The sequence below is a fragment of the Eubalaena glacialis genome, chromosome 4, assembly GCF_028564815.1.
Source record: "Eubalaena glacialis isolate mEubGla1 chromosome 4, mEubGla1.1.hap2.+ XY, whole genome shotgun sequence".
NCBI classification, from domain to species: domain Eukaryota; kingdom Metazoa; phylum Chordata; class Mammalia; order Artiodactyla; family Balaenidae; genus Eubalaena; species Eubalaena glacialis.
In genome coordinates, this window is record NC_083719.1 from 106234509 (window position 1) to 106256509 (window position 22001).

Genomic DNA, 22001 nt, shown 5'->3' on the forward strand with positions numbered 1-22001 from the left:
TGGTAAAATACAAATTGGCATACCTGTGTCAGCTCCTCAGGTGCTATTTTGATTTTTTTCTGCTACATGAGATCTAAATGTCTTGGAACCACTATTCTTCTTAAGCCTTTTTTGAGTCCAAGTAGCTTCCATATAGGATTGGGCGAGTCTATCTTATTTAACCAACCGCATGGAGAGGGTGAGGAGAAGGAGAGCATTCCTTAGCAACTGTCCTTGAGTGTGAAGAGTGGAGACCACCAGTCTTCCTCCTGCTGGGTGGGGAGTGGGAGTGGGGTGGAAGGACAGGAGGAAGGAGGGAGGAGACAACGTTTCCTCAGCCAATAGCACTAGTTAGGGAAATGGAAGAGGTCTCGGTGGGCGTGACAGTGACGGCAGTTTAGATTTGAGTTGAGAAGAATGGGATATCCACGTTGACATGCTCGGGAGCGTGACAGTAGTTTGGAGAGGAAGGGGAGTCCTTCTCATGTGTGTTCACTGGCATTGTAGGGGAGACTGCTTGTACCTTCAGGGTTGCTGCTTTTCAGGACGTCCGTGCCGTGCCTGGAAGCTTAGTCACTACAATTATTCTTTGCCATCTGCATAATACACAAATCATGTAAAACAAAATACTGATGCATCATATACCAAATAAATTATTTAAAATAATGATTCATATAATAAATAAAATAACTATTTAAGGTTCTTAATTTAAAGCAAAGTTTTAGGATGTGAATACTACAGACATTATAAACTGCCATTTTAACACTCAGCAAAGTTATTCTACATATTGTTTTGTTGTTTCTTTGAATATGTAAATAAGTTTTCTAATCATATTGTATTTCATCACACTTAAATCTGTATATTTTAAAATTTTCTTGCTCTGTATCTTGTCATTTAAACTCATGATTTCCTGATTCTGGCTAGTTAAAATGGTAGTGATGTTACAGATGACCTCACCTAAGTCAGTTTTTAAATGTATCACTTTTTACGTGTATCTTTAAATTGAAGAAAGTTTTCTTGAGTTCATGAGGCTGTTTTCAAAGACTGATTCGTTGTGAACAATTCAGAAAGTGTGATTAGAAGGATTTATCAGGAATGAGGAGAGGATTTGTTATTTCCTGAATGAGTTTATTTTTATAGTAACTTTGTAACTTGGCTATATATTAATTATAGAGTTGGTAAAATAAATTTTCCCATATTTTAGCAAGTGACTTTTTTAATTATGATAAGCTATTTGCATTTTCAAATGAGTAGATTTATCTGTTGCATATTTGAGCACCCCTAATTGCCATTCTTTTCTCCAGATCTTAGCAAGAAAAGGAACTTTCCATGATGAGTAATTTTTAATTATTTTTTCTTTGTTGTTGTTTTTCCCCCATTTTTTGTTTTTTTCCTTCTCTTGGAATTACACCAACAGGGTAATTTTATATGTTGTTTTATGGATTGTCCTCTTGAAAATTTCAAGGAAATGTTTTTCTAATCAATCATTCTGGTAATGTTTTATCTGAATGTTTGTTAGTACTTTATCTATTCACCATAATTCATTTAGCACATACACAACATGAAACTCATACATTCTGTTGCAGATGGTTTGACATTGGCTGTCTGATAGTTGAAGACCCTGTGCATGGTATTCATCTAGAAGCATTTACACAAGCCACACCAGTACCCTTGGAATTTGTACAACAGGTTAGTTTTATCCTTTTATTTTTCATTATGCTTCAGAGAAACCTGAAATATTGTTTTCAAAATAAGGTTTTTCATTGGAAATATGGTATATTCTTGATTTTGCTTCACTCTTTTTCCTTTTAGCCTTTTCTCTTTGCTTTTCAATTTTCTATTCCTTCCATGTTGTTTCACTACCTCCCTACTTTCGTTTTCCAGCGGTCTTTGTCAAGGTAAGCCATTACATGGTTAATGCTCTTTTTCTCATTGTTTTCTCTCTTTTTATAACTGTGTTCACTACCTTGTGATTGGAAAAAAATTTACCTATTCTGGTTTTATGTTCACCTTTCATTAACTGTCTCCTTTATCTCACATTTTATTTTCCCCTGTTACTCTAGTTCCTTTTTCCTCATCTTCCTCTTTAGTTTGTTCATCTTTAAAAACATGTAGAAACACATTTAGAAGTTTACAAACCTTGGATGAAAGTCACATGTCTTTTCGGTTTGTTGAAAAATGTTTACCTATCCACATAGTTTCCAGAAGAATGTTAGCATTAATATAAAATGGTTTTCATTCCTTCTATATTTTTATGTACTTTTAATCCTTTCTTAAATGAAATAGAATGTAAGAGTTTGTTTACATTGGAATCTTTGTACTCTTAAATGGTATTTTTCCTGTCTTCCATTTAATAGAATTTACATCAATTTTTATGTATGTACCTTGTTAAATGTCATTTCAAAACTCTTTAAAGTTATTTGGCACTTTAGGTATTTGAGAATTTGCTAAAGCTACTGGGTTTTCCCCCAAGAGCATGCATGTATGATGTATGCACGCACATATAAATTCGGCTCACATGTTTACAGAGCCCCTGAAAGCAACCTGTGGCCTTCCTAGGGGTTTACAGGTTAGATGGGGAATAAGAATTTATGCTTGGAATTTTTAAGTTTATTGAACCTTTACTTACTTACTTATACCATAATTTTACCAAAATTTCTCTTCAGAAGTTGAAGAAAACATTTTTATACATGGCAGTATTAAACTCACTCCAATGTGAAGGTGATTAAAAGATTGTAAACAAATACTATGTACACTGTTATACCAATAATTTAGAAAAATTACAGAAAACGGTTGATTTTCTAGGAAAATATTCTTGAATCAACAATGGCAGTTTATAACCATTAGGTTGAACTATACAAAATTGCTCATTGAAGTCAAAACCAGTCAAATTTTGGCAGTTTCATATGATTTAACCTAATTATCTTAGTGAAGCCTTTTGATGCAAGAGTTTCATCTAGCTCCAAAAAAATCACTGAGTTTTAATGGTGTTGTGAGGTCTACAAGGTATTCAAAGAATACATGATTCTCATGCATAGAGGTAGAAAGTTTTCCATTTTATTCTGTGAGACTAGCTTGTAACCTAACCAAAAAATAAATTATAATACAGTATCACTTAAGAAGTAAACGGTAAAACTAATAAAATTTTGAAATGTATTAGAACATTAAAAAGAGTTCTGAAACGAATTCCAGTGTGTGTGGGGGTAGTTTTCCCCATGCCACCTAGCAGTTCTCCTATACAAGCTGGATATCCTATAATTCAACTCAATTCTGACACCTTTCTGCCTAGAAATAGTGTCAGATCGCACAGGTTAAGGGCTCAGTCCTACAAGGCTGCCTGTGCCCCTCCTTTCCAGACACCTATCAATCACAAGTCCAGGTTGTTACCTGAACTTGTGACTGACTGGCTGTATAACAGAGGATATCAGAGATTCTCATAACCTGCTCTTTGGGTTTGATCAATTTGCTAGAGTAGCTCACAGAATGCAGGAAACCTGCTTCACCCTAGATCACAGGTTTATTAGAAAAGGATATAAGTCAGCAGCAGCCAGATGGAAGAGATGCATAGGGCAAGCTATGGAGAAAGGAGGTGGAGCTTCCATACCCTCTCCTAGTGCTCCACTCTCTCCAAATCTCCACACCTTCACCAACCAAGAAACTGTCTAAACCCTATCCTTTTTAGGTTTTTATGGAGGCCTCATTAGATGGGCATGATTGGTTAAATCATTGGCTATTGGTGATTGATTCAAACCTCCAGTCTCCTCTTCAGAGGTGCAGGGGGCCTGGTGGGGAGGAATAAATGGGACTGAAAGTTCCAACCCTCTGATCACATAGTTGATTCCCTTGGCAACCAGCCAAGTTCCTAGGAGCTCTGTGCCAGAAACTGATGTTGAAGACCAGATAAATATTTTATAAATCAAAATATCACAATCCACTCCCTGGTCTTTGAACATGGATCCCTTATAGTAAAAGAGTCATAAATGTTAAATGATACTGGCACATTACTGGCATCCCAGTTTGTCATTAATAACTATTTAGTACATTGTCATATCATGAGAATGTCTCCCAGCATGAGGGCACACGGGTTTGCAGGTTTCAAAAGCAGGAGTGGAAATTGTTTTCTTAAGTTCTCAGAAAGAGAAATTAAGGAAGACATTAATGAAACAATCCCATTTACCATTCACATCAAAATGAATAAGGTACGTAGGGATCAACCTATGTAAGGAGGCAAAAGACCTGTACTCCAAAAACTGTTTAAGACTCTGATGAAAGAAATTGAAGATGACACAAACAAATGGAAAGATACCATGGTTTTGGATAGAAGAATCAATATTGTTAAAATGACCATACTACCTAAGGCAATCTACAGATTCAGTGCAATCCCTATCAAATTACCAATGACATTTTTCACAGAACTAGAACAAATAATAATTTTAAAATTTGGATGGAAACACAAAAGACCCCTAATAGCCAAAACAATCTTAAGAATGAAGCTGGAGGAATCACACTCCCTGACTTCAGACTATGCCACAAAGCTAGTCATCAAAACAGTATGGTACTGGCACAAAATACACACACAGATTTAATGTAACAGGATAGAAAGTCTGGAAATTAATTGACCACAGGTGTGTCGGTTTATCTACAGCAAAGGAGGTAAGAATATACAATGGAGAAAGAGAGTCTCTTCAATAAGTGGTGCTGGAAAAAGTAGACAGCTACATGTAAAAGAACGAAATTAGAACATTCTCTAACACCATGTACAAAAATAAACTCAAAAGTGGATTAAAGACCTAAATGTAACACTGGATATTATAAAACTCTTAGAGGAACACATAGGCAGAAGACTCTTTGACATAAATCACAGCAGTATTTTTTTGGATCCATCTCCCAGAGTAATGGAAATAAAACCAAAAATAAACAAATGGGACCTAATTAAACTTAAAAGCTTTTGCACAGCAAAGGAAACCATGAACAAAACGAAAAGACAACCCGCAGAATGGGAGAAAATATTTGCAAAGGAAGCAACCAACAGGGATTAATCTCCAAAATATACAAACAGCTCATAAAACTCTACCACAAAAAAACAACCCAATCAAAAAATGGGCAGGAGACCCAAAGAGACATTTCTTCAAAGAAGACATACAGATGACCAACAGGCACATGAAAAGATGCTCAACATCAATAATTATTAGAGAAATGCAAATCAAAACCACAATGAGGTTATCACCTCCCACCAGTCAGAATGGCCATCATCAAGAAGTCTACAAATAATAAATGCTGGAGAGGGTGTGGAGAAAAGGGAACTCTCCTGCATTGTTGGTGGGAATGTAAATTGGTACAGCCATTATGGAGAACAGTATGGATGATCCATAAAAAAACTAAAAATAGAGCTACCATATGATCCTGCAATCCAACTCCTGGGCATATACCTGGAAAAGACAAAAACTCTAATTTGAAAAGATACATGCACCCCTGTGTTCACAGCAGCACTATTTACAATTGCCAAGACATGGAATCAACCTAAATGTTCATCAACGGATGACTGGATAAAGAAGATGTGGTGTACATATATATATATAATGGAATATTACTCAGCCATTAAAAAGAATGAAATAATGTCATTTTGCAGCAGCATGGATGGACCTAGAGATTATCATACTAAGTGAAGTAAGTCAGACAGAGAAAGACAAATACATATCACTTATATGTAAAAAAAATGGTACAAATGAACTTATTTAGAAAACAGAAATAGACTCAGAGACATAGAAAGCAAACTTTTGGTTACCAAAGGGGATAGTGGAGGGGTGGGGCAAGGAGGTAAATCAGGAGTTTGGGGTTAACAGATACACACTACTATATAAAAAGTAGATAACAAGGACTTACAGTTTCCTGTGCTATACAGTATTCAATATCTTGTAGTAGTCTATAATGAAAAAGAATCCAAAAAAGAATAGATCTGTACATACATATGTATAAATGAATCATTTTGCTGTATACCTAAAACTAACCCAACATTGTAAACCAACTATACTTCAATTTAAAGAAACAGCAGGAGTGGTGTCAGAGATACAGTATATGGCTTCACCCTTTCAGGCATGTGGTGTAATAGAGCTAAGAGATGGTATCATCTCTTGCTCTGAGCCTTTTTTTTTTTTTTTTTCTTTTCTCCATTCATACCCAAACTTTTCCACCTTTGGAAGGGACATTAGGTTCAGCCACTGTGCTGGTCTAGATTACAGACAGCAATACTAGTCTAGCAGGTGCCTCCCCCTCATCCACTTCTATTCAGATAAGTTAAGGTTACATAGGTGCAGAACAGGTGGGCTGTCTTTACCACCAGCCCATATAGCAGCAATCACTGTTAGCCCCATTTTTTCAGATGGAGTGAAGGCACACCTTGCCCTATAGGCCCTTAGGAATTGTAACAAAGATTAAAAACATAATTACAATAAAGGTGTTAAAAAAACAAAACAAAACATAGAGTACTGAACCAGAAACTGTAACTGAGCATTTGCCTCTACCACTGGGTAAGAAAAGCCCCGCCTAGAGTCACTGTCTCTACCTGTGAAGAACTGTTTGTAGTCCCCCAGGGCTACCAACTAACTTGCTAGCTATGTTCAGGGCCTTCCCAACAGGAAATCTGCCACATAGCCATCTGCAGTCTCTGTCTTTTTTGCGGGTCAACAGAACAGTTTTTATTGGCATTTTGTGCCTCAGAGTGTACAAGAAGAATGTGTCTAGATTCAGCCCATCTCTGCATTGCTGCACTAACCCCATATTCACTCACTTCATGGACCCAGGTGGCCATCTTGAGAGAGAGCAAGGGGATATCCGCTTGTTGACTCCACTCACCTTCCAGGCCTGGAAAGGAGTTCTTCTGATGGGCATCAACATGTTCTACTTTAATGCATCCCTCCAGTTCCCACAGTGATTTCCACAGGGTTGTGTGTCCCATATGGGCATCCTTTTAATAGGCCAGGTTTCCACTGCCCTCCTGCCTGACCATATGGCCAGGCCATTGACCACTGCCCATGACTCAGTAAAAACCAGAAGATAGGAGATTATATCACTGTTCAGTTCTTTCATCACTGCTGGGAAAAGAGCATGCAGTTCAGCCTTGCCCATCTGATTTGTTTTTACCTTCCTCAGTCAGAGCAGTGGACTTCCAAATAGTATGTTATCCATCCACCTTGGAACTGCTACCCATAAACCAAGCAGCTCTTGGTTGTTCAGTTAAGAGCTGTTCATAGGGCACTCTCTACATGGCAGTAGGTTCCGGAAGCTTCTCGGGTGACTCCAAAATCTGTCCTAGAGGAAAAGAGACATTGAGCTTGTTAGTCTCCTCCCTATATTCCTCAGACAGCATGATCTTGTATAAACTGTTTCCATTATGGTGGAACTCTTCCGGGCACTGCCATCCCTATTAGGGTGTTTCTCCATCATCCCAGACATTTCGGGTATTTCACATTTCAATATCATTTTATGTCCTTTAGTCATATGAGTAGCTTCAATTAATAATGTCCAGTGGCTAGGTAGTAAACACCCCTCAAATGGAAATTCTCTAGTTCGAAGTTCAAGTAGTCATTGCTGGGAGGCACTCACAGATTTTTGCCATAAGCCTCAGTCTACGTTCCACATAGGGCTGTGGCACAGAGAATTTTGTCCCTACCAGCACTCCAACTTCTATTCCACACTGCAGGCTCAGATAATCTTACTGGTTCCATATAGCATGTCCAGTTAATAATGCTTGAAGGGTGGCTTTCCATCCCTTCTGTTTTACAATACTAGGTAAGGGAAACGTTCTCCAGTGAGATACAGTGTCCATCCCCAAAATATAATCAGGTGGAAAAAAAAACAGTCACTTCACATAAAACCAGTTCAAAAACACCAAGTCTCCTACAAACTTATACTGTAATTCCATCATCACTTATGTTCCTCACTGTAGCCCCCATTGAGACTTCATCAGTGGGTTTTGGTTTTGTAATACTAGGTAGGGGAAGTGTCCCCCAGCCAAATATCCATCCAGGTAAAGGAGACACACTTCCTTATGTTATACCTGCTTAAACATTCAACTTTCATAATCCTATCAACCATTACATTTTTACTTTCTTTCAGTCTAATTGTAGCACACATCAGGCCTTCACCAGTGGACTTTGGTAACACAGCTCAAGGGACTCCTGTTTCTAGTCCTGGAAACTTCTCTTCTCCACTCGACCATTTTACTCACTCTTGTACAAAAGTCTTTGGGTCCCCAACTAGGGATTGAGCCAAAGGGTTTTGGCCCATTTGTCAGTCTTCATCTTGATTAATTTGCCTAGTCACTGCCCCAATTGATTGCTGCTTAAATTTCTCATTGTCATTTTTACCTTCAGACTTTTAAAATTTCTCCTAACTAGGATAAATAGAGCAGACTTATTTGGGGCCCTTCAATGTTGGGGAACCAGCAGGGAGTCCCAGTCAACCTTTGGTAGTGCTGTGTTAAAACCTCTGTTTTAATCCCACCTATGTCTGTTTTATTCATCCTGTTTCTTAATGGCCATCTGAAGATTTCCACCCTGCTGGGATAAGTTCTGTGAATCTCCTCTGTTTCCTCTGTTTCATCCCAATCAAAATTTACTTTATTCACCTATGTCTTCATAACTTTTTAAAATTTCCACCTTGTTGGGCAACTAGAGAAAGAAGAAGAACAACAACAAAAAACTCCTAAATTAGCAAAAGGAAATAAATCATAAAGATCAGAGCAAAAATAAATATTGGGCTGGCCAAAAAGTTCATTCGGTTAGTAAATACATTGTTGAATAAAATTCTTGGTGAAAATGAAAAAATGTGTCTTTTATTTTTACTTAAAACTGAACGAACTTTTTGACCAACCCAATAAAACAGAGATGAAGAAAAAATAGAAAAGATCAATGAAACTAAAAGCTGGTTCTTTGAAAAGATAAACAAAATTGATAAATCTTTAGCCAGACTCATCAAGAAAAAACGGGGAGGGTGCAAATCAATAAAATTAGAAATAAAGAAGTTACAACTGATGCCACAGAAATACAAAGGATCATAAGAGACTACTACAAGCAACTATATGCCAATAAAATGGACAACCTAGAAAAAATGGACAGATAAGAAAGGTATAACCTTCCAAGACTGAACCATGAAGAAATAGAAAATATGACTCACAAGTACTGAAATTGAAACTGTGATTAAAAATCTAACAGCAAACAAAAGGCCAGGACCAGATGGCTTCACAGGCGAATTCTATGAAACATTCAGAGAAGAGTTGACACCTACCCTTCTGAAACGCTTCCAAAAAATTGCAGAGGAAAGAACACTCCTAAGCTCATTCTACAGGGCCACCATCACCCTGCTACCAAAACCAGACAAAGTTATCCCCCAAAAAGAAAATTACAGGCCAATATCAGTGATGAACATAGACGCAAATATCCTAAACAAAATACTAGCAAACAGAATCCAACAACACATTAAAAGGATCATACCCATGATCAAGTGGGATTTATCCAGGGATGCAAGGTTTTTTCAATTTCCACAAATCAGTGTGATACACCACATTAACAAGCTGAAGAATAAAAACCATATGATCATCTCAATAGATGCAGAAAAAGCTTTTGACAAAATTCAACACCTGCTTATGATAAAAACTCCAGAAAGTGGGCATTGAGGGAACCTACCTCAACATAATAAAGGCCATATACAACAAACCCACAGCAAACACTGTTCTCAACAGTGAAAAACTGAAAGCATTTCCTCTAAGATCAGGAACAAGACGAGGATGTCCATTCTCACGACTGTTATTCAACATAGTTTTGGAAGTCCTAGCCACGGCAATCAGAGAAGAAAAAGAAATAAAAGGAATCCAAATTGGAAAAGAAGTAAAACTGTCACTGTTTGCAGATGACATGATACTATACATACAAAATCCTAAAGATGCTACCAGAAAACTACTAGAGCTAATCAATGAATTTGGTAAAGATGCAGGATACAAAATTAATACACAGAAATCTCTTGTATTCCTATACACTAACAATGAAAGGTCAGAAAGAGAAATTAAGGAAACAACCCCATTTACCATCGCATCAAAATGAATAAAATACCTAGGAATAAACCTACCTAATGAGGTAAAAGACCTGTACTCAGAAAGCTATAAGATACTGATGAAAGAAATCAAAGATTACACGAACAGGTGGAGAGATATACCATGTTCTTGGATTGGAAGAATCAATATTGTGAAAATGACTATACTATACAAAGCAGTCTACAGATTTAATGCAATCCCTATCAAATTACCAATGGCATTTTTCACAGAATTAGAAGAAAAAATTTTACAATTTGTGTGGAAACACAAAAGACCCCAAATAGCCAAAGCAATCTCGAGAAAGAAAAACGGAGCTGGAGGAATCAGGCTCTCTGACTTCAGACTATACTACGAAGCTACAGTAATCAAGACAGTATGCTATACTGGCACAAAAACAGAAATATAGATCAATGGAACAGGATAGAAAGCCCAGAGATAAACCCATGCACCTGTGGTCAACTAATCTATGACAAAGGAGGCAAGGATATACAATGGAGAAAAGACAGTCTCTTCAGTAAGTGGTGCTGGGAAAACTGGACAGCTACATGTAAAAGAATGAAATTAGAACATTCTCTAACACCATAACAAAAATAAACTCAAAATGGATTAAAGACCTAAATGTAAGACCGTATACTGTAAAACTCTTAAAGGAAAACAGGCAGAACACTCTTTGACATAAATCACAGCAAGATCTTTTTCAATCCACCTCCTAGAGTAATGGAAATAAAACCAAAAATAAACAAATGGGACCTAATTAAACTTAAACGCTTTTGCACAGCAAAGGAAGCCATAAACAAAATGAAAAGACAGCCCTCAGAATGGGAGAAGGTATTTGCAAATGAAGCAACTGACAAGGGATTAATCTCCAAAATATACAGACAGCTCACGCAGCTCAATATTAAAAAAACACATAACCCAATCAAAAAAATGGGCAGAAGACCCAAATAGACATTTCTACAAAGAAGACATACAGATGGCTAAAAAGCACATGAAAAGATGCTCAACATCATTAATTATTAGAGAAATGCAAATCAAAACTACAGTGAGGTACCACCTCACCCTGGTCAGAATGGCCATCATCAAAAAGTCTACAAATAATAAATGCTGGAGAGGGTGTGGAGAAAAGAGAACCCTCCTACACTGTTGGTGGGAATGTAAATTGGTACAGCCACATGGAGAATAGTGTGGAGGTTCCTTAAAAAACTAAAAATAGAGCTACTATATGATCCAGCAATCCACTCTTGAGCATATATCTGGAAGCAAACCATAATTTGAAAAGATACATGCACCTCAATGTTCATTGCAGCACTATTTACAATAGCCAGGACATGGAAGCAACCTAAATGTCCATCGATAGATGAATGGATAAAGAAGATGTGGTACATGTATACAATGGAATATTATGCAGCCATAAAAAAGAACAAAATAATGCCATTTGCAGCAACATGGATGGACCTAGAGATTGTCATACTAAGTGAAGTAAGACAGAGAAAGAAAAATATATGATATAGCTTATATGTGGAATATACAAAAAGGGTACAAATGAACTTATTTACAACAGAAACAGAGTCACAGATGTAGAAAACAAACTTATGGTTACCAAGGGGGTAGGGGAGAAGGGATAAATTGGGAGATTGGGATTGACATATAAACACTACTATATATGAAATAGATAACTAATAAGAACCTACTGTATACCACAGGGAACTCTATTCAGTACTCTCTAATTGCCTGTAATGGAAAGGAATCTAAAAAAGAGTGGATATATGTATAACTGATTCACTTCCCTGTACACCTGAAACTAACACAACATTGTAAATTAATTGCACTCCAATAAAAATTAAAAAGAAAAAAAAAGAAATTACAACCATGCTAATAACTCTTAGCTAATTAGGATTAGAAGGGTATGTGTATACTGGAAAGTCAAAGCAAAAATCAGATCTAATGGTAAAGCATTAGGAACCCTGTAATTGGAAGGCTGCTTCTATCACTGTCATTCTTACATTGCTTGAAATCAGGGACTAGCACAAAAAAAAAAAAAAGAAAAAAAGTCTTACAGCCAAATCTGGCCTGACCCCTGTTTTTGTAAAGAAGTTTTTTTTGTAAAGAACATACCTGGGCCCGTTTGTTTACATACTGTTTACGGCTGCTTTTTTGCTACAGCAGGAGAATTGAGTAGTTGCTATAGAGACTGGCCCACAAAGCCTAAGATATTTACTATGTGGTCCTTTTCAGAAAATGTTGGTGACTCTTTTGCTAGATGTCTGATCACTGCAAGGACAATTTTCTGTTTTTAAAAATATATATTGGAAAGAAACAGACATTATGCTCAAGGAACAAAGCATCAAAAGTATATTTACTAATAAAACAAAACTATATATACTAATATTCAAATTTGTCTATGACATTGCTAAGTGAAAATAAACTGCATGTAGTATCCATATATATACACACACATATACCCATATATACTTTAAAATGTATATAAATGAATAGGAAAAAAGACCTGGAAAAGTACACACAAGCTCTTAATGTGGTTAACTGTGAACAGTGGTATTCAAAGAGTGTCGTTTGCTTTTTGTTTTGCCATTTCTGCTGTCATTTCATTTCTTTCACAAAGTACAAAGTTGAGATACAAAAGTATAGGTATTGAGATTCCTTCCTCTTATCCTTGCTCTTCAGTTCTACGATGTTTCTTGTTTTATCCACTGCAAAGATGTTCAATTCTGTGTTCCCTTGTAGTTGAAATTTTTTAAGAGAATTTAAGAGACTAGCAATCAGCCCTTAAGGGGATTATAATCAGCATGTATCAATATATTAGTGAAAATCAGGAAAAATTTTTATACAGTTTATGCTGGTTAAACAAATATAAATGATCCCTCCTCCCCCAATTAAAAACCCAGTTTCTGGATGTTTGCTGATAATGTCAAGTATTTTGATCCTCAAAAGTATGATCCTAGGCCTAGCATCATAATCATCACCTGGGAACTTGCTAAAAATGCACGCTTGAGGAAGGGTGGTAGGAGAAAGGTGGTCACAAGGTACAAACTTCCAGTTACGGGAGAAATAAGTACTGAGGATATAATGTATAGGATGGTGACTGTAGTTAACACTATTGTATGATATATATGAAAGTTGTTAAGAGAGTAGATCCTAAGAGGTCTTGTCATAAAGAAAAAAGGTTTTTTTTCTTTTTTTGCTTCTTTTTATTGTATCTAAATATGGGGTGATTATCATGGTAATCATTTCACAATAAATGTAAGTGAAACCATTGTGGTGTACATCTTAAACTTAAATAGTGATATATGTCAATTTTATCTCAAAACTGGAAAAAAAGGATTTGTGCATTGCCCATTTAGTCTTTAAAAAAAAAAAAGTAGACTCTTGGGCCCTAACCTAAGGCTATGGAATTAGGATCTGCAACTTTAGAAGCTCCCCAGATGCTTCATGTGCACATCACATTTGAGAAACACAGTTCTGAGGACCATAGTGGTTTATCTACTGTCTCTCTTTGAAACATAGTAGAATACTGATAGTGCAGTGTACCCTGTGGAAGGGAAGACAGAGCAGGCTCCCCAGCTGCTGGGCTGTCTGCAGCAAATTTTCTCGGAAACTGTTTTATAAGTATTGTGCTCTTTCTCTTGGAACCTTCTGTGAGTTTCCAATTCATTGGTCTTAGGTGGAGCATGAAAACTGGTTTTGTTAAAAAAAAAAAAAAAAAAATGCATCTCAGGTGATTGCAGTATATAGCACATTTGGGAATCACTGCATGGGTCCTTTCTACATATGGATATACTCCTCTGGACTATACTTACCACCCTAAAGCCAGAAAACTCTATCATTCTTGGATATCAGGCAATGAGTTTGTTTTTTCATTCCTGTGTAGGTGAATAAATGATTTCCATGGAGCAGGTATAGGCTGGGTCAAGTACAAGTGATGTAACAGTGGTGGATGCTCTCTCCTGGACTGGATGTTATTTTATATATATTGGTACTAACTTATTCACACATAAATGAAGTTTCCAGGAATACTCTTCTGCAAATTAATTTAACAATTCTTTTCTGATAGGGTTGAAGCCTTAATATGCAGTATTATCTCTCTTTCTGGTAGGAATTTTATTACTGTAAAAAGATAAAAGTAATATTTCTATTTTAGCACTAATTTTATTATTAACCTAAAGTGACACTGAATATAGAACTGACACTTAGGCCCTCTGACACAGAGCTCCGTTAGATAGAGTCATTAGCTTTAAGACTTAGATTGTATTTAAACAACAAAATGAGCTTAGTGTGGACATTGTAAATCAAGTCCATGTGTGCAATATTGTTTTGATTTTTTTTTGTAGCCTTGTAACTTCATACATTTGGCAGCATAGCTGTGTTTCTCAGGGTCTGTCGTAATCTCTATGAAAAGTAACCTGAGAGACTTTGAAATGTCACTTATGACATAACTACTTCCAGTGATGTTTTTTAATGTATTAAAATATCAATTTCTTTTTTCCTTAGGCTCAAAGTCTGACTCCCCAGGACTACAGTCTGAGGTGGTCGGGCCTTTTGGTGACAGTGGGAGAAGTCCTGGAGAAGAACTTACTCAATGTCAGCCGGACTGATTGGCATGTGACTTTCACTGGCATGTCTCGTCGGCAGATGATCTACAGTGCAGCCAAAGCGGTAGCAGGCATGTATAAACAGCGCCTGTCCCCCAGGACCATGTGAGAAGGCTGGCCTGGGATACTGACACTTGCTAACTTTAAGCTGCTGGTGGAGAAGAGCCAGTCCCTTCCTAAACTGGACAACTTCAGTCAGTCCAGCTGTTTTGATCATTTTCCTGTAGGCTGCAGTTTTTCTTTCTTAGAAAGGCATGGTGTCATTCCAGTAGATGAAAAGAAACAGATCCTTTTTCTGATTATATAATTGCACATACCATAGTTCTCAAAAAATATATAAATATTTTTATAGGAAAGTTTGATACACCAAATTTATAAGGTGCAAATTCATGTGCTAAGATATTTAACTTAATGATATGTACTTGATTATTTTGTTTTTTAAGAAATAGTTGACTAAAGAACATGTTTACCGAACACTGTTTCAAAGCATTGTTTCTTTTAATTCATGATTAACCTCTTCCCTGTCCGTCTTGGAAGCTTTTCGTGTGTCCATGTGATCGCAGGTCTGATACTAAGCCACGTGCTCGACAAGAGACTCTAAGACACCTACTTGTAGGGAGATGGTGCACTTGTCTATGCATATTTTTAACATAGGCCAGAATAACAGAATCGATCATTTTCTTTTTGGTTATCATGTTATACACTTTTAGCCTGAAAAAAAAATTTTTTTTAATGTTTCAGCATTTCACATTCATACTGTACGATGAACACTGGGATAATGCATTTTATTTTTTTCAGTGCTGTATGACAACTAAGTGGCAAATGAGTCAAGCCTATTTAAATTAGAAGCATTTGGGTTTTTTTGCATAATGGTATTCAGTGCTTCCAAGTAAACTCTGACAACAGCCATTATTTCTGCTTTAATTCATTTCTCCAACTTTAATAGAGAAATTTTTGAGAGGAAATTACTTTGTTGTTTATGGGATCATATGACTTACTTTAAGGTTACTTATTTAGTTTGCCTTAAACACTGCTTTTCTAACTTCGTGCCATTCTGCCTTTACTTTTTATGGAAGTTTTCCAAGAAACTATTTTATAGTGAATCTGGTTTATTTAGTCCATTATGTTTGTATTAAATGAAAGCTTCTTTTTCCCCCAGATAATATATTTTACCATTTTTGGATTTATACAAATCAAAAATTATTAATAGTTCGTCATATACTTTTGAACTCTATGTATGAAAGTTCAAATAACTTTTTGAAGATAGTTTCTTATATAAATGTAATTTAATTTTTATTTACTCTTCTATATAATTCTTTAGATGTAAAAGAATCAGCACAATCTTATAAAATCTTTTAAGGTATTGAAGCTGTTATCCTGTGCTATCATTACATGTAATGTTTGCTTTGTATTAATATCATTTCAAGTACTTGTTTGATTTCTGCTATTTTTTTTTACCTGAGGATGAGATTAAGTACTAATTTTCCATCTGTTATGTGTTAATTTCTATGCACTGTATAGTTGTCATTCAGTGCAATTCAGACTTCTGTGTCATTAAAAGTAATGAGAGAAAGAAGAGAGATGTAGCCGGTTGCTATAGCATAATAGGGACAGAGGAATACTTATTTTCCCTTTTTATTGGTATTTATGGAACACTTCGTCTATGTTTTCTCTGTCTTTCATGAATAAGAGAAGCCTTTCTCTACCATTTGTTCTTATCCTTTATTTTAAAAAGCTACCCTTTATCATGGCATTGGCCTGATGACACATCCCTGTTAGGAATGAAGGAACATATGTCCGTAGTTCGTATTTCTGCTTTTTTTCCCTCCTATTATAGGGAAATTTTACAGATCCTAAAGATAAAATTTTCTTTTTATTTTACCAAGTCTCAAATATCTTAGTTGATGTTTTTGAGGGTGGTTTTCATAGAATCATTAACAGTGACATCCCATTAGAGGACAATTTTCTTCGAATCCCCAAACAGCAATGGCAGAGTTATTCTGTGGTTTGGGTGCAGATGATTTTCCTGCACCTGGTAATTTGCACCCTCTGTTCTTTGTGAGTGGGTGAGGACTAGGGAAGGGCAGATGGAAAAGATAAATACATGATCTCGTTCTGGCCCCTTATTCCTTTTTTGGCCCAGAGTTATCTTTGAAAGGCATCAGTACATGACTGACTCCACAGTCAACTTTCCCAGCCTCTTGTTTACTTTTTCATTCTTGGATTTCCCTCTTGTACAAGGGGCAAGAAAAGTAACTCATTACCTCTCACACACCAGGGCAGCGTGAGCCAGGAGGTCTTTTACTATTGGTATTTTGGCATGAGATACGCTGGTCATCAACCTAAGGCCACGGATCCCTTCACCAATCATCCAGCTGCCCTGTTCTTTTCTTGCTTGTTTCCTTATAATTCTTGCACTAGCATTTTTTAGGGAGAGTTGAGCTGGGGACTTTGCTTTTTTACCCTCGAGCGTCTTGGGACAACCTATTTTTAACACAGTACTTTGCCACTACTATTTTGGTCATGTTTGTGTTATTTTTTTTTCTTTTGAAGTGCTCCCAGAACTACTTACTGAATTTGATAAGTTTGTATACTTTTTAATTAAGTGCTGTGAAAGAGAACAGGAAGAAATTCAGGAAGAGTAATTTTACATCAGCCTCAATTGACAGAAGGTACTCAGATTATTCAGATCAATACCATCTTGTTATTAAGTTTATCAGGTAACCCTAGACTTAGAGCTGGGCCCCAGACTTCTGGGTGGAAAAGTTTGAGCCAATACCTTTAGTTTTCTCCTCTGAGTCTCTTATTATTACTTCCCCATTCTTTGTTCTTTCTCTCAAGGATTAATGAGGTAGAAAATTGAGATGAATGGATATAGACAAAATGGTAGTATGATAGTAAATATAAGTAGATAACAGTACAGATGAAAGTGTATTATATACATTAATTCAAAATTATGCAAATTAGTAATATACTCAGGGTCAGCTAAATTAGTTTAAGATGTTGTTGAATTTACTTTGTTCCTTGGCTAGAAAAAATTCTAAACAGGAATTTCTGTTCTGTGAAGCCAAATTGGTAATATTCTGTGTTCTAAAAGATGTTAGGTTATACATAAATTAAGAAACTTGGATTTTTACTCCCAGAATATGGTATTGTTTTTTAAGATACTATGCAGGATGATATATTGGATAAAGCCAATTTTGTACGTATGTAAATATGTCATAAATAAAAAATACCTCGACTTATATCCCAAGTGATTTTTTTTTTAACGCTAATCATATTCATATTATATTAGAAGGACCCATATTCCTTTTTGTCTCAACTGGCTACTGGCTGCCAAGAATTATGTAATAGCAGCTTCAAACACCGTCTTTCAAGTGGAACTGTGACATTCAAATACAGTTGACCCTTGAACAATGAGGGTTTAGGGGAGCTGACCCTCTGTACAGTCTCAAGTCCACGTACAACTTTACAGTTGGCCCTCCATATCCATAATTCCACATCAGAGATCAACCAACCACTGATTATGTAATACTGTTCTGCTTATTTATTGAAAAAAAAATCTGTGTATAAGTGGACCTGCACAGTGCAAACCCATGTTGTTCAAGGGTCGACTGTGTACCAGAGTTTAACTTCAAGGTTAAGGAACACAGAATGTTTGGGGGAGAGGATACATTGGTAGTAATAGGCAGGAAGTTAAGGCCTGTGTTCATAAGGAAGCCTCTCTAGTGCCAAGTTTAATTTACCCTTGACCTGCAGGAGTATCTTCTTGTAAAAAAAAAAAAAAATTACTCATTACTCTTTGCTATTCTGAGCCTATGATCCCCGGACAAGGGATTTTTCTTTTGTTTTGGTGGGGGAAGGGATACATGCCAAAAGACAGTAGGATATTGATTTGGGGATTTATTTGCCAAAAGACAAAGTATTGTTTTCAATAGACAAAAAAACCGGGGTTTAGGGCCCAGGAAAAGCCCTGTTAAATTTATACTTTGTTTCAGAAGTAACTGGAAGAGGGAAAAAAATGGCAACAGAAACAAAATTGGCAAAGGTCATTATCAAGGAAATTTAAAAATTTAAGGATGAAGGAAATCTTTGGAACTATCCATAAAGTGAACTCATTTTAAGGCTTTAAAGCAGTAAGAAAGGAAAGAGAAGCTAACATTTATGTGATAAGTACCTGTTGTTAGTTAGGCAACAGAGTAGGCACTTATTTTTATAGATGACATAACCAAATCAGATTAAGCTGCTTATCCAGGATCATCCCGGCAAACAAATTACAGAGATAGAAGTCAAATGGAATGTGTAACTTGGTAAACCATTCTCTTCCAAAACGTCCTGAATATTTGCTTCAGGAAGTTATGGGTAAATCACTTATAATTATTTTTTGAATTTAACTGAATTCAAATAGTGGCATGAGGACTTTGCCCTAGTATACTTTTAATTTTACAATATTATGTTTAAGGAAAACTATTTTATGCCTTATTTTTCATTTTAGTTTGAGAGGGCTGCTTTGGCTTTGCTGCTGGTATGAAAATATATTTGTGATAACTGATTATTCTAACTCCCAAAATTGAGAAACCATAAACTAGGTTTACCTTCTAGTATCATTTTTAGGATAAAAGCCAGAGATGTCATTATTGTTAAGCTAGTCTTCAAGCAAGGTACTGACCACATACATTTTTAAATATTATAATAATACTTACGGCTGCTTCAGGGACCACACTTTGAAAACCGCTGCAGTAATACAAATCCTGACTCAGTCTGCCTATACTAAGGTATTTTAGAGAGAGTGATGTCACCAAGATGGCAAATAGGTTGTTCCTGACTTTGCTCCCTCTCACAAGAAGGCCAGCTAACAACTATTCATGGACAAGCCACCACTGAGGGAATCCCAGGCCATGGGGATGAGGCTTAAGCATCTCCCAGTGCCACAGAGACCAAGACAGACCACATTAGATGGTTAAGAGGAGTGGATACACACTGACTGCACGGCCCCTCCCCCAGGCTGGAGCAGCACCTTGCTGTGAGCCTATCGTGGAAAAAAAGAGGCCGGGTGACACCCAGCATTGTGGGAGCTGCTATTCTGGTCTCCAATGGAGGGTGCAGGAGAATCCTCAGGGCTTGACCACTGGGAATCTGACTGTGATGGAGAAGGGGGAGAGGCTTGCAATCACCAGCATTCAGATCTTGAGAGACTGAGTTCATACCTGCAGTGCCCAAGTGCCAAGAGCAGCTTTGCTTATCTGCAGAACCAAGTCAGTGGAGCAATCTGACCAGGAACTTGGCAGGTACATGTCTATCTGATTCAGGCCCTCAAATGAAGACCCTCAATAGTTGTAGAACCTGTTCTGCCCCAATCCAGGCAGGGGGGCTTAGCCACAGGCCAGCTGGCAGGTTGGGTGGAGCTCCTGGCCCTGCCTAACCAGAAAGGCTGGCATGAATGCCTGGAAGCTGCACAGCCCAGCAACACAAGTAGAGGATCAGTAGGCAGAGTTGATAGTCCGTAGAGCAATCCAGTGGCCCTGTTCAGCCAGAGAACTTGGGGCACAGGATGACTTGAGTCAAGACCACAAAGAGCCTTCCTGGCCTTGCGGTTGGGTCTCCCACTGTGCCCCAACAGGGAAACATTTGCAGCCCCACCAGTTCCTGAATCCAGCCTTCAGCCTACCCAAAGGGAACCTAACTAGAGCACACGGAAGCTGCAGAGCCCATCCAACAGCCATGCTTGCAGTGGAGCTTGACACAGAGAGCACATCCCATGATTTTTCCCATCTGCAGAATAAAACCATCAGCCCCACCTGACCAGGGAATTCAGTACATAGTCACCTGATTCGGGTCTCCAGAAAACAAGCTGTGCAGGCCCTGGGATCAGTCCTGCTATCCTGCTGGAGCAGGGAAGCTAATTCATAGCTCCACCTTTGCTGCGTATAGTACCCAATCCTGACTGCCTAGTAAGCCTGACCAGAGAACCCAGGTAACTGCAGAGCCCATCCTCTAGCCTCACTTGAGCAGAGAATCAAGCCAGCAGTTTTATCCAACTGTTTTCAGCCAGTGGCACCCAACCCCCAAACCTCAGAGCTTGGCAGCGGCCACGCCCAAAAATATACCCAGATAGCAAGCACCACCTGCCCAAGAATATCACCAGCAGATGTGTCCAGCAGCCCAGACTGAGCTGACCGGTGATTAACTTTTCTCTGACAATGGGAATGTGTAAAGTCTGGAAGAGAGGACCACTTACTCAAATGCACAGATTCCAATGTAAGGAATCAAGGATCACATAAGAGGAGGTAAACATGACACCACCAAAGGAAACTAATACAGATCCAAAAGTTAACCCTAAAGAAATGAAGATCTAGGAACAATCAGACAAATAATTCAAATTAACCCTCAAAGAAGTTCAGTGAACTACAAAAACACAGACAGCTAAACCAAGTTAGGAAAACAATGCATGAACAAATGAGAAGTTCAACAAAGACATGCAAACCATTAAAAAAAATCCAGGGCTTCCCTGGTGGCACAGTGGTTAAGAATCCGCCTGCCAATGCAGGGGACATGGGTTTGAGCCCTGGTCTGGGAAGATCCCACATGCTGCGGAGCAACTAAGCCCACACGCCACAACTCCTGAGCCTGCACTCTAGAGCCTGCGAGCCACAACTACTGAAGCCTGTGCACCTAGAGGCCGTGCTCCACAACAAGAGAAGCCACCGCAATGAGAAGCCCACACTCCACAACAAAGAGTAGCCCCCACTCAACGCAACTAAAGAAAGCCCGCGCGCAGCAACGAAGACCCAAGGCAGCCAAACATCAATAAATAAATTTAAAAAAAAAATCCAGAAATCTTAGAGCAGGAAAATACAATAACTGAACAATTAAATTGAGATGTTCATAAGCAGACTTGACCATGCAGAATAATCAGTGATCTAGAAGACAAGACATTGAAATTATTGAGTCGGGAGGGGGGAAGGAATGAAAAAAACCTTCAGGAATTATGGGACACCATCAAAAGAAACAATATCTGCATGATGGCAATTTCAGAAGGAAAAGAGAAAGGGACAGGAATTATATTTAAAGCAGTAATGGTCAAAAACTTCCCAAACCTGGGGAGAGAAATGGACATCCAGATCTGTGAGTCACAAAGGACCCCAAAGAGGTTGAACCTGAATAAGGCTACACTACAACACATTATCATTAAATTGGCAGAAGTTAAAGAAAATTTTGAGAATGTCAAGAGAAAGAGAGAAGTTACATACAAGGGAATCCCCATAAGGTAACAGGCAGATTTCTCAACAGAAAAACTTCAGGCCTAGAGAGAATGGGATGGTATGTTC

The 22001-nt window shown here is 37.6% G+C and overlaps 1 protein-coding gene across 1 annotated transcript in view; it reads left to right on the forward strand.

The window, feature by feature from the left end:
* PRRC1 (proline rich coiled-coil 1) overlaps window positions 1-15498 on the forward strand; it is a 41688-nt gene extending 26190 nt beyond the window's left edge. The window contains exons 8-9 of the mRNA XM_061188118.1: window positions 1566-1668; window positions 14573-15498. Of these exons, the coding sequence (XP_061044101.1) occupies window positions 1566-1668; window positions 14573-14782 (313 nt within the window). The 3' untranslated portion in view covers window positions 14783-15498. The remainder of the gene's footprint in view (window positions 1-1565; window positions 1669-14572) is intronic.
* Window positions 15499-22001: the final 6503 nt, after the last annotated feature.